Below are 13,491 nucleotides of genomic sequence, written 5' to 3'. Positions count from 1 at the left end.
TTTAACGCTTTTCTTCTTTTTGAAGATTTTGATTAGACTAAGTAAACTCTGTGTCCAGAATAAAAAGTGTCGGAATCAACATCAACGATTACTGAAAAATATGGGCGCTCATTCGGTGGTGTTGGATCTTCTGAAGATACCCTATGAAAAGGTTAGTGCTTAGTTACTTTTTTTAAAAAAAAAAAGTTTTTATTTTGATATGATTTCAAATATATAACAAAGTTATAAGAATTTTTTTCCCCTGAACTGCTTGGAAGTGAGTCGCCAACCTGATCAGCCCCGAGCCCTTTGGTGTGTGGTTCCTACGCAAAGGATGCTCTTCTTTCTGCATAATCACATGACAAGTTTCCAGATCAGGGAAGAGCATGACACTTGACTGCCACTTAATCCTCAGGCGCCAGTCGTATTTCTCTCATCATCTCAACTGTGTCCTGTTTGACAAAAAGGTCCACTTCAGAAACAGGTGCTGTTTGGTTGTCATGTTTGTTTATCTCCTCATGCTCGCACTCCTAGGAAATTGACACTTTTGAAGACAGACCAGCTCTTTTGAAGACTGTTCCTTCATTTGGGCCAGCTAATATTGCCTCGTAATTAGATTCAGTTATGCATCATTGGCAGGAACATAACAGAAGTGAGGCTAAGTTCTTCCCACCACTTCCTATCAAGAGGCACATGATTTTGATTTTGATCCCATTACTGATGGTGTTTACTTCGATCACTTGATTAAGGTGGTGTCTGCCAGGATTCTTCACTGTGAAGTACTCATTTTCCCTTGGTAATTAATGAGTATTTTGTGGAGAGGATCTTTGAAACTAAGTAAATATACCGTTCTTCATCAAACTTTCAATCTATTTATTCACTTATTTATTTGAATCCGTATAAACTTGTAGATGCTCATTTTATTCCCTAGGTTACACTAGGCTTCTCTAATTATCTTTTTTATTCTCAGATGGTCCCCAGTCTGCCCAGTGGCTCCCCTTTGAGCTAGCTTCTCTGTCCTCTAACATGCACATCATTCTTGAGTAGTTCTTTGCTTTTCACACATTAAGATGTTCCAGGGTCACCATGCATTTTTCTTACTCCAGCTCTGGAATCAGCCATTTCTTTAAGTGGCCCCAGTTCCGTTTGGGGGAGAACGATTGTAGAAGCAAAGTTCTGAGAACTAAGTATACTTACTGCTTTTGGGGTTTTGTTCTTCTAGGCCCTCTAAAGAGACAAAGCCAAGGAACATACGTGTGTGTTGAAATACTCATTTGTTAATACAGTCAATAGCTAATCTTCCATCACTGCAGCAGCCCCCTGCTCCATATGGACACCCTCTGCCCCTCACTCGGGCTCTGACGGCACCAGGGTGGATGCCCCCTTTATCTCCCGGGTGCTACCTGCCACGCCATGCCTCTCCTGGTGCAGATGTTCTCCCCACTTGGACTTACACTCCTTGGATGGGGTTGCTTCCCGATTCAGCCTACTTTTTAACATGTAAACTTATCAATTCTACCCTTCCTTAGGTGGCATAATTCATTCTATGGCACACAATGCAATAAAAGAATTATTGAAAGGCAACAAAAGGTATTAAATCCTCAGCATTTACTACCCACATTATTTCATCTTTGATATTGTAACATGGGCATTGGACACGTGACCAAGTCCCTTCTTCTAGTAATATAACTTAGCATTCAGTATTTTACTACTACATTATGTTTATAGATTTGCTCAGTTTTAATAACTGGGTGGTGCAGAAACAAAAAAAAGAGTAAGAGGAGAGTTTCAAAGAAATGTCAAATACAGTGGAATTGGGCCTGGTGTTCTTCTGTGTTGGCTAGCTTTCAGTGGGGACTGGGTATTCCTGTGGCTGAAGTCTCATTGATGTCTTTCAACTATCCCTGCATTACACAAGTAGAGGAAAGTGTTAGTAGATTTTGAATTAAAATTTTCTATTTTTAAGTCAGGAATGAAGTTTTTGGTCTCATTTACTCTTCTAGTTAAATCATCCCTATTTTAAATATGAGGAAATGGGCCTATTAATGATCTTGGGCTGTTTGTTTAGTTATAGATGGCGTAAGCTATAGACTCTTAGAAAAAACAGAAAACATTAAATTATTTATTAAAACTACTACTAAAAACATGAGTCCATTTTGTATCTCTGACACTATCTACATGACAAATTGGATAATCAACTACTCAGAAAGAATTTAGGTGGTTTCAGTGCTATCTCCATAGTGTTATGGGATTTGGGAAAATGACAGTGTATACGGAAAGCAACTTACGAGTACATGTGTTCAGAAAGAGGGGGACCCAAAAAGATTGGGGAATAGAGGAGATCAGAAAGCAAAGAGGAAAAGGAAAACAAAGAGGTGGAAATAGACAATATAAATAGCAAAAGGATGGGTATTAAGGAATGCACATGTGGTGGTGAGCACTGGGTGTTATATGCAACTAATGAATCATGGAACACTACATCAAAAACTAATGATGTACTATATGTTGGCTAATTGAACATAATAAAATAAAATAAAAAAATAAATAGCAAAAGGCCAGGGTTGAGGGGAGGATAGAGTCGAGATGAGGTCAGAAATATATATAGAGAGAGAAAGAGAAATTTACCGGGGCGGGGGCAGGGAATAGAGGAACAGTGAATGGAGAGAAGAAAGGGACTAGGGACAAAGCAAGAGGATGAGGGATGACGGATGCTGGGAAAAGCAGCAGGAAGGGAAGAGTTTGAGGAGGAGGAGGATCTAGAACGTAGGGAAAGAGGAGAAAACAAGAAACAGGAAGATTCAGATACATGAAAATATTGGGAAAGAGAGCAAGTCCCACAGAAGGGAAGGATGAGAAGGATGGGAGTGAAGCAGAGAAGGGAGGGAACAGAGAGAGTGAAGGGCCAGAGAGAGAGGAAGGCAGGACAGACGAGCTCTGGGCAAAGAGGCTGTGGGCACAGAGGTGGGGGAGGAAGATGCAGCTGTGGGCAGATGGGAGAATGTAGTGGATAGGCAGAGAGGTTGGGGAGAAAGAGAGACAGACTGAAACAAAGAGGGGTTGAGAGAGTGGAGCAGAATAGGTAATAGAAGGAGAAATAAAGAGAAGGTGAGAAACATCTAGAAGACGGTGGGGGTTGATGGTAACAGTGGGATAACGGCAGGGGTAGGGAGGTGTAGAAACAGAAAGGGCACAGAGGAAGGGGAGCAAAACACAGTAGCAGAGAGGATAAGAGAACATGTGGGAAAGAAAATGCTTTTTCATAATATTTGGTATTATGGTATATTTGTTTCTCTGTATCATCGCTACTCTTTCACTTACAGAATGATGAAAAGATGAACGAAGTGATGAATCTGGCCCACACATTCCTGCAGAATTTCTGTCGGGGAAATCCACAGAACCAAGTTCTCCTTCATAAACATCTGAATTTGTTTTTAACCCCTGGTGTAAGTATTTGAGTGACTTCTAATATTGATAGTAAAGTGTCCCCCCGATTCATTTTAGCAGCATTGATGAATGGAATTTTATTAATCTTTACCACCATATTAGTCTTTACCACCTTATTTTTTTCCTTGTAAGCGTTTTCTCCCTAAAAGTGAATATGTTTTTTTTTTTTCCATTAAGGAAACATTCACAGAAACTTGAAATATTACATGAATTTTACCTGCAAGTGACAACTTCCTTTATATGTATATAGTTTAACATTAGGAAAAAATCTAGTAGAACCAAGAGCAACTTCAATGCCATGAGTGAGATAAATATGGAAAACTCAAAGGTAGAGGTAACTCCGTAAAATGTGTGTCAGTGGATACTAGGGAAGAACTAACTTTGAGTAATAGATAATTAATCTCAAGAATCCTGTTGCCAACACGTTGACCTTTATGATAATCAACTCCTTTTTCCAACTAAATTCCTCTGTGAGCTCAGTTTGCTTTTAGTGGTGAATGATCTCATTGCATTTCGTAGAAGGCTTGCCCAGGAAACTCACTATGGCTTTGCATAAAATAAAAAACTGATCACAAGCAGGGAAATTAGTCTAAGCACTGTAAAACAGAAAATTGATCTTGTTAGAATTACAAGGGTACATTCCTCTCTGGTTAGCTCCTGGAAGCAGAAACCATGCGGCACATCTTCATGAACAATTACCACCTCTGCAATGAGATCAGCGAGAGAGTTGTGCAGCACTTTGTGCATTGCATCGAGACACACGGCCGCCACGTGGAGTACCTGAGGTTTTTGCAAACGATTGTAAAAGCAGATGGTAAATATGTGAAGAAATGCCAGGATATGATAATGACAGAGGTATGTTCTCGGTTTTCATTTTAACAGCTTCACATAAGTAATGTGCTCAAGGATGCGTTTTCTGTTAAAGTATAGTATAAAACACCCCCACAGGATAGGTGTGGAAAATAATTTCGTCCTGATGGCTTAAGCAACAAGTATATTTTGTTTAAATCTGGTGAAGTAACATACCATTAAGTTGATTGTATAATTTTCCGAGTTTATTTTTCTTTTTGATCCTTAAGGAATTTGTGTACTTTAAATAGCAAAATTCTGTGAGATGTTATAATTGAGAATGAAAGTGACACATTTTATATTTTTAAGTTTTCAGTCTGTAACAAAGATGGTTGTAACTCTGTTTTCCCACTGCCTTTTTTGCTCTATTCCTGAAAGAAAGAATCCATGTTCTCTGCTACTGTTTGCAGAAGGGTTTTAAGGGCATTAAGTTAATTAATAGCAATTATCCATCAGTGATTTATGATATGTGGGAGCTTAAGTTGAAAATTTAAGAAATGCAGATGGTTGAAGTGCCTCATTTATTTTGTTCTCTTCATTGTGATATTTGACATTGAGCGAGATTTATACAATGAGTAAGTTACTCACCAGGAACCAAGTGGTACTTTGGAGAAATTGAGTCCGTTTGGGTAAATCATTGCTCTGTGACCTAATGGTTCTCTAAAGGCCTGGATGGATTAAGCCAGCTTTCAACCCTGGCTACCAAACAGTTATGTAATAGATTATATTGATTGAGGGGATTTTCATAATTATATACTTTCAATTTGGGAATGAGGGGAGGGGGACTCCTATACTGATATAATGTGAGTCCCTCCTGCCCCATAGAAATCTTAAAATTAGTTCAGCTTAAAGCCTTGAATTTTTAATGTACATTATTTTTATTAAGCATTTTAAAGATCATTTTAAAATTTACCTTTTCCTTATTTATATTTACATTCGTAATTGTTGTTCATTGCCTAGAAATGTGGGAACTAATTTGATTTTGCATTATGATCATCAAGGAAAGAATTAAAATGGGAAAGCAGCAAATAAAAATTAGCAAAATTTTATGATACCTATTAGGGGAAGTGTTTTTATGTGGAAAGAAGTATTTGTAATATTATATTGTGTTGACATATAATACATATTTTAACACATGTACATTCTCTTTCAACAAAATGTTCAAAGCAAGCCAGTTGTTTTATCGATTTAAATCTGTTATCAATTTAATTAAAATAGAGAAAAAATATATCCCCCAAATATCTCCCATTGGGGTTAGAAAATTGGTACTGATAGTAGACAATAAGATATTATGCAGTTTGAGCAATAAAAGTACCACCTGCTGGAATTCTCCACTAAAATTATATAAATAAAATAGGAAGGAAAATGTATATCCTAAAAGCTCCTGCTTATTCATTTCTTTGTTTCTCTCTCTCTTTCTCATTTTAAGTCTTTTTTTTTCTCCATTTCTCTCATCTCCGCTTTTACCTCCATTCCCTACTGGTGCCCACGACACATGGAATTTCCAGATTCTTGTAAAGTTGCATTTGGCTCAAAGTACATGCTTTTTTATTCCGTCACTATTGAAGGGGTTGGGATATTTTACTCTGCTTTAGTAAAATTAGACTTAGGAGATTTCTCATGTCTTGGCAATGGCATCTTCCATTTGAAGTAGAGGCAAGCAACTTTCTTGAGATATTTTGCAGGTTTAATTTCAGGGGATAATTCACTGGGGAATGATTAACTATCATCTATGCCATTTAATTCTTGTCCCCATCCAGCTCTCCCCTATCTCCCTGGCTTGCTTGTGATAGTATTCATAAATAATCACTTGGCACCTGACTAGAATCTTTTTACCATCTTGCCTTGGTATAGTTCTGCTTTTGCAATATCATCTGTGTTTTTAGAAAGAGATGCATGTGTTTCCAGATAGACCAAACCTTTGGCAATAGCTGCAAGGATGAACATTTGGACTGCTATGTAGACTCTCTTATTATCATTTCAGTTGATAAATGGGGGTGAAGATGTGCTGATATTTTACAATGATAGAGCATCATTTCCCATCCTTCTCCATATGATGTGTTCAGAGAGAGACCGAGGGGATGAGAGTGGCCCCTTAGCTTACCACATCACCCTGGTGGAGTTGCTAGCAGCATGCACAGAGGGGAAAAATGTCTACACCGAAATCAAGTGCAATTCCCTTCTGCCCTTGGACGACATAGTGAGGGTGGTGACCCATGATGACTGCATCCCTGAGGTAAGCCTGGCAAAAGCTGAGCAGCCACGGAAGTACATAAGTGTCAGAAGTCCCCATACTATTTATAATGAGATAATGTATTTAGTCAAGAAATTGTACTTAGCTATATAATTAGGAAAATTTAAAAGAGCATAAAAAGTTTCCTTTTTTAGTTCTACAGGAAGCTATGAAAGACGGTAAACTTTTTCAAAGTAGAGCCACTGTTGGTTTACTGGAAGCTACTATAGGAGTCTCTTAAATTCTAAGTATGGCAGTGTGATAAAACTGAGATTTTACTTGTTACCTCTGGTATGTTCTTGAGCATGCAATAGATGCTTCATAAATAATTCACGATCACTGATAGGAGAGGCCAGGATGGTGCCGTAGTATCATCTATTAGACTCTGTAGGTTTGCCTTGCTTTACAGAATAAATTCATTCTTGGAAATGTGGACGTGCATTTTGCTTTATTCGCACATCATTCTTTTACCCTCTGTCCTTGTTTGGCTCTGATAATAGGGAAAAAACTCATTAAAAACTGGTTGTCTGCCAACAGGATTAATGAGGCTTCCAGGAATGTACATTGCAATAATTTCTTTCTTTTCTACTGTTGTGGTGTATTGTTGCAAAGTTCATAAATGTGTGATGCATCGAATATGATATAAATCCAAACATTTTAAATCATAGTAACTTAAAAAAGTGTAGGGTTAAGTTAACTTCCCTAACTTCCCAGTAGTCCTATGTAGTGATGGACTTAAAAATATATTTTTGTGAAATTATTTTGTGGAATTATTGACACTTCATAGCAAGGGTACTTCATGCTTTGATTGGCTTGAAATAAGATGGCCAAGAAAGGAAGCATACTGTAGTGATTAAATTCCCGGGTTCTGTCTTTATTTGAGGTCCTGATTCTGACAGTACTTCTTCCCACATGCTGTTCTTTCTGACCACACCACTCTGGCCCCTTATGTTCACCTACTTCACTCCTCTTCATCCTTCGTATCTTGATTCAAGCATTACTTCCTTAAGGAAAACTTCCTTGGCCTCTCATAGTAGAGTTATAAGAGTCTACAATTTGAAATTTGACATTTGAATGTTGTTAATAAAGGTCTGTAGCCTTCACATCCTTGCCCAAGATTATAAGCATGATGAGAGTAGCAACTAGGTTGTTTCTATTTACCATTATATTACCTGATCCTGAGTCTATACTTAATAAATATGTTTTGAATGAATGAACAAATGAATTAAAGAATGAGTCAGAATCCTGGATCCATTACTTCTAGCTGTGTGACTGATTCCAGCAGGTTACTTAACCTTTCTGATCTTCCATTTCCACAATTTTAAAGCGAAACAGTTCTGGTATGTATCCGAGAGGATGGCTGGAGGATGGAATTAAGGAAGATATTACATACAAAATGCTGAAGGGTAGCAAACAGTGAATAAATATAAGCTGCTGTCAAGATGATTCTGATAATGCACTGAATTGTTCTGATGTCCCCCTGCCCTACGATCAGTTCCTGACACAGGCACCCTGTCTGCTTTTTGGCCTTAGTCAAGGAGAGAGAAGCACTAAGGGCATGAAAGCTGGCCCTGTATTCCTTATGGGTCTAACTTGGATTCTATGAATCCTTGAAATTATCTACATGATTTTGTATGTATATGCATTTGGGGTGGTTTATAGCACCCATCACATTATTTATTTATTTATTCATTTATTTATTTGTTTAGAGAGAGAGAGAGAGAGCATGCACACATGTGAGCCAGGGGGATGGACAGAGGGAAAGGGAGAGACACAATCCCAAGCAGACTCCACGCTGAGCACGGAGCCTGGCTCGGGGCTTGATCTCATGACCCTGAGATCATGACCTGAGTTGAAATCCAGAGTCAGATGCTTAACCAACTGAGCCACTCAGACACCCCTCATTACATTTTCATTAAAAAAAAAAATAAAGAAAGGAAAGAGAAGAATCACAAACACTACTGTTCTACACACTTTAGAAATACTCTATGTTGGTGAGACTCATCCCAGTCCTTTATGAGGGATTTTGTTAAATATGGGAAAGAGTGGTACTACACTTTAAAATAATATGATTTTTTTGTAAACTGCGAGCCTGTTTCTTCTCAGAAATAGTAACTTAAATATTTCTGAATGGCATTAAAGTATTATTTAATCAACACATTTAAACATTATATTAGAACTCTCTTGGTTGCAAATGACAGAAACCTAACTTGAACTGTTTAAATTAAAAAAAGGGAATTTTATTGGATCCTGTATTTGGGAATTTGAAGGATAGTTGTTCTGATGGATCAAGAGGTTCAAACAATGTCAGAATTCTTTCCATCCATTGTCCCCTTTTCCTTTGTGGTTTTGCCTCATTCTCTTTTTCTGAGCATAATTGTCCTCCATGTACTTGCCGAAGATGGATTCTTGGAGTTTGGGTTTACCTTGTTCCACTTTAGTAATGAGTGAGAGAGAGAGAATGACAGAGACAAGAGAGAGAATGACAGAATGTCAGAGACAGAGACAGAAAGAAGGGGAGGGAGAGGGAGAGGAAGGAAGACAGGGAAGGGGAGCACATTTGACTCTCAGTGTCTGAACTAGGGTAGACTTGGTTTCAGTCAGGTGTACTTGTGCATTCCAACACTGGGCGCAGGGGAATGGGCTACTAGGTCAGGGCCTGGAGGGTTTTAGTAAGAGAAGGGAAATGGGAATGCTTTCTAGGTAGACATAAAACATGCTATAATCCACGATAGTAACTAACCGAGATTTTATTTAACCTTTCATATTTGATTTTTGAAAATGAACAATGAAGAAAGCTCACTTTCTTTTGTATTTGAAACTTGCACAGGTTAAAATTGCTTATGTGAATTTTGTTAATCACTGTTACGTGGACACTGAAGTGGAAATGAAAGAAATCTACACAAGTAACCACATTTGGAAATTATTTGAGAACTTCTTGGTGGACATGGCAAGGGTGAGTTACACTTTCACCATTAAACACTACTTCATATTTAGTTAGGTTGTTGATACATGTTTCGACTAAACAGGATCAAGGGTCTGGATGAAAATTTGGAATTAAACCCTCCAACTTTGGATGTAATCCATTACATTCAAAAAGATTTCACAAGATTGTGAGTGAGATTTAATGAGTTCCTATACACAAAATACCCAGTATACTGTGTATAGAAACAAAGTGTCCATTTCTACTTTTACCACTGGCTATATTGATTTGTTATTAAGTGGAATTTTAGGGGCCTTTTTATATGGGTTGGGGAAGACATTGGCAGAGGTCAGTTTGTGTTCAGCCTCTTATCATGGATGCAATTACAAACTATAGATGGAAGAGATCTCAGGAGGCCTTGAGCGCTGCTTTCAGACAGATCGGTACTTGACCAGACTACCCAGGGCTTAGCATTGCTCAGTGTTGCCTATTCAGAGTTTTCTTTGGGAGAGCGCTCCAGTAATTGAATCATCTGGTTTGACTCGTCAGTCAATATAGGTCTTGCTTTTTACTGAGTCCATTTCCTCCTGTTTGGCCTTTTGCGGGAATTGGAGAGGACATGTGGAGCCGGTTGGCATTTTCTAGATATTGTCCAGCATATGTTTTTGAGTAAAATTGAGTGAATGAATGAATGAAGAAAGGAAGGAAGGAATCTTCTTTATAGATAGCGCTTAATTTTAGTTAGTATATCTTCAGCTCCCCGCCCCCCCCCCCCCCCGCCTTTTATTGGCATGTTGAATTGTCATAACATAGAGGGTCTATTATTTTGGGTTTTTTGATCTTTAGTTTTCTCTTTGAAGTGATGGGATATAATGTTCAAATAAGAGTTTCACCAGTGGAAGATAGTGTATAGATAATCCTTAGACCTGTGATGACTTATGGTGGGCTGTCCCAGTTTTTTTGACTCTCTACATTCCTGAGTGCTGGTAGCTTTACACAGGCCTTCTTTAGATGTATTTGGAGGAGAGGAGAGTTAGTGAGGTCCATATTTCTACTGTCTTATAAGAATGGATGTTGACGGTTATCCACTAGCTAACTGGCTCCCTACAACACTTTCTGGAAGGAAGGAAGACAAGGGGGATATAATAAAACATCGACTCAGACTCAGACATCAGGGCTTTGCAGGTGAAATGTGCTTATTTTACCTTCAATGTGGTGTAGCGTGAGTGGAGTAAGGCAGTTCCTAGTTTACGTCATTTCTATAGAATGAAAAGCCACTCATTACCTTTTGCAGGCAAACCAGTACCTGTGGAGAAATAATCTTGTTTTACACACGATTTTCATACCACTCATATTGACCCCCATGTCCTTGTGAAAGCCCTTGTATCCGATGGGCTACAAGGATCTCTAGAGACCTTGAAGTAAAGGACGGGTTATATGCCGATGACTGAGCTTTAAAATTGCACGTGCAGGAAGATATTAAAGAGATTATAGACTGATTTGCAGAGTTGCACAGTGCTACGGACTAAAGATAAGCTTGAAAAGACCAAGGTCACATTCTAGGCAGCATGAGCTGCAAAGCTAAAAGGAGTTTTATTTTTTAAAACAAAGAAAGCTGTTGGTAACTGCCATTGGTTCTGCCACCTTGGAAGCACCCTTGCCGTTGATGTATTTATAAAGCTAAGACGTAGGTATTCTTTTTTGCAAAAAAAGCATGCCTGCTAGGAAGGATTTTTTATTTTAACTACTTTTGATTAAGTAAACATTTAATGTTGTTTATTATATAAAGGCTTGAAGGGAATTTTGAGATCTTTTTAGTCTACTCATTCATTATGTCTAACCACAGTGGCTTAGCTATACTGTAAAAAGCATTTTTTTTCCTTTCCTTCTGGTTTCCCTCTTATTTATATCTTATTTGTATTTTAAAACAACGGCTCTCTTATCCCCTCACCAAGAATGACAAAGAGTCACCCTTCCTATTTCAGGGAAGGCACAGGAAACCTGGCTTTTCCATAACTGGGCTTTGTCTTTCTGCCCTTGAAGAGGGATTAAGGATCCACCGCACACTCAAATTCAAATACAAAAAGTTGTTTAAATAAGTAGAATGTGGTTTCCTAGGCAAATTTTCAGTTGAGTAGATCAGTAGTTCTCAAACTTCAGTAAGCATCAGAATTATCTGGAGGCTTTGCTAAAGCACAGATTGCTGAGCCCCACCCCAGAGTTTCTGATTCAGTAGATGTGAATCCTTGCATTTTTAACACGTTTCCAGGTGATGCTGACGCTGCTTATCCAGGGACCACACTCTGGGAACCATTGCAGTAGAATATAGTAGTTTAAGAGTAGGTACTTTAGAGGCATTAGCCAGACCAGCGTTCAAGTCCAGATTCTGCCGCTTCCTAGGTCAGTTACCTTGAGCAAAGTACTTACCACTCTGACTCAGTTTCCTTATTTGTAAAATGGATACACATTCCTCCTAGGGTTGCCAGGAGGCTTCAATGAGATAATGCATATAAAGCTCTTAGCACATGAGTGGCACTTAATCAGAGAGCTGGTAACATCATCTATTTCATCCACATCATGGTAACATCACTGGTATTATTACAAGGTTATATGTAGCCTTTAAAGCAATTTCAACAAGCTTCCTCCATACCTATACCAAATAATAATGTTGAAGATAACCAAAAGGAGAAAGCCGGTACAGGCAAGAGCTAGAAACCATGTCTGGGAAACTGGAATTGCAGAGCAATGACTTGACATAGAGATGGGCTAAATGGAGATGTTCCCACGAAGTGATGAAGTCCTGGAGCAGCTGATTTACATCAGTGAGAAATGGTGGAGGTAACCTGGAGGAAAGGTATGTGGCAAATTGGACCTAAAGAATCATAGGATCTTAGGGTTGGAAGAGGCTGGCAGTCATGATAGCTCACACTCTTCAGCACCTGCCTGTATATTTCCAGTAAGAGTGATCTCACTATTTTTTTGAGACAACTGGTTTCATTATTACATAACTTTAATTGTGAAAAGCTCTTAATATTGAGCCAAATTGTTATGTATTATAATTTTTGCCTATTTCTTCCTTCTGTAGCAACATAGAATGATTCAGTTCAGCAAAGATGTGTAGGTATTTACCATAAGCAATATATTCTCCTTGCTGGTGATCTACTTTCAAATAAAGTCATACAATTTAAAGAACTTAAGACCATCGAGGTTGACCTCATAATTTTGCCCCTCAGTTCCAGAGAGATTAATTTGCTAGCATAGGGTGACTTGCCTAGCTAGAAGCAGAGCTGGGAAATCTGCTGGAGCCTAACCCGGTGCTTTTTCCATAACAGCTTCTCAAATTTGTTCTGGGCTCCTTCCTGTTTTCAATATACTTTTGGGTTCTCTCTAATATATCAGTGTTTTAAAAGTATGGCATTTGGGTATGCATCCTTTCTGATGGCTGAGTAATTTTCCACTGTATATATGAACCACATCTTCTTTATCCATTCATCCGTCAATGGACATCTCGACTCTTTCCACAGTTTGGCTATTGCGGACATTGCTGCTGTGAACATTGGGGTGCATATGGCCCTTCTTTTCACGACGTCCTGTGTCCCCAAGTAGGGCAATTGCTGGGTACATAGGGTAGCTCTATTTTTAATTTTTTGAGGAACCTCCACACTGTTTTCCAAAGTGGCTGTACTAACTTGCATTCCCACCAACAGTGTAAGAGGGTTCCCCTTTCTCGACAACCTCTCCAACATTTGTTGTTTCTTTACTTTGTCAGTTTTTGCCATTCTAACTAGTGTAAGGTGGTATCTCAATGTGGTTTTGATTTGAATTTCTCTGATGGCTAATGATGATGAACATTTTTTCATGTGTCTGTTAGCCATTTGTATGTCTTCTTTGGAGAAGTGTCTGTTCATGTCTTCTGCCCACTTTTTGACTTGATTATTTGTTTTTTGGGTGTTGAGTTTGAGAAGTTCTTTATAGATCTTGGGTATCAGCCCTTTATCTGTAGTATCATTTGTAAAAATCTCCCATTCCGTGGGTTGCCTCTTTGTTTTCTTGACTGTTCCTT

General features: G+C 38.5%; 1 protein-coding gene and 1 long non-coding RNA gene across 11 annotated transcripts in view; one reads left to right on the top strand and one right to left on the bottom strand.

The window, feature by feature from the left end:
* ITPR2 (inositol 1,4,5-trisphosphate receptor type 2) overlaps positions 1 to 13,491 on the top strand; it is a 494,379-nt gene that overhangs the window by 214,767 nt on the left and 266,121 nt on the right. For all 7 annotated transcript variants that reach the window (XM_036080194.2, XM_078075789.1, XM_078075790.1 and 4 more), the window contains 5 exons: positions 26 to 151; positions 3,300 to 3,422; positions 4,078 to 4,278; positions 6,257 to 6,508; positions 9,336 to 9,461. In XM_036080194.2, the coding sequence (XP_035936087.2) occupies positions 26 to 151; positions 3,300 to 3,422; positions 4,078 to 4,278; positions 6,257 to 6,508; positions 9,336 to 9,461 (828 nt within the window). The remainder of the gene's footprint in view (positions 1 to 25; positions 152 to 3,299; positions 3,423 to 4,077; positions 4,279 to 6,256; positions 6,509 to 9,335; positions 9,462 to 13,491) is intronic.
* The window catches only part of LOC144382353 (uncharacterized), a 162,301-nt gene that overhangs the window by 133,101 nt on the left and 15,709 nt on the right, over positions 1 to 13,491 (bottom strand). The window lies entirely within an intron of this gene.

Source organism: Halichoerus grypus, chromosome 6 (assembly GCF_964656455.1).
Source record: "Halichoerus grypus chromosome 6, mHalGry1.hap1.1, whole genome shotgun sequence".
NCBI lineage: Eukaryota > Metazoa > Chordata > Mammalia > Carnivora > Phocidae > Halichoerus > Halichoerus grypus.
Note: the sequence above shows the minus strand (reverse complement) of the source record. Positions and strands in the feature narration are given on the sequence as shown.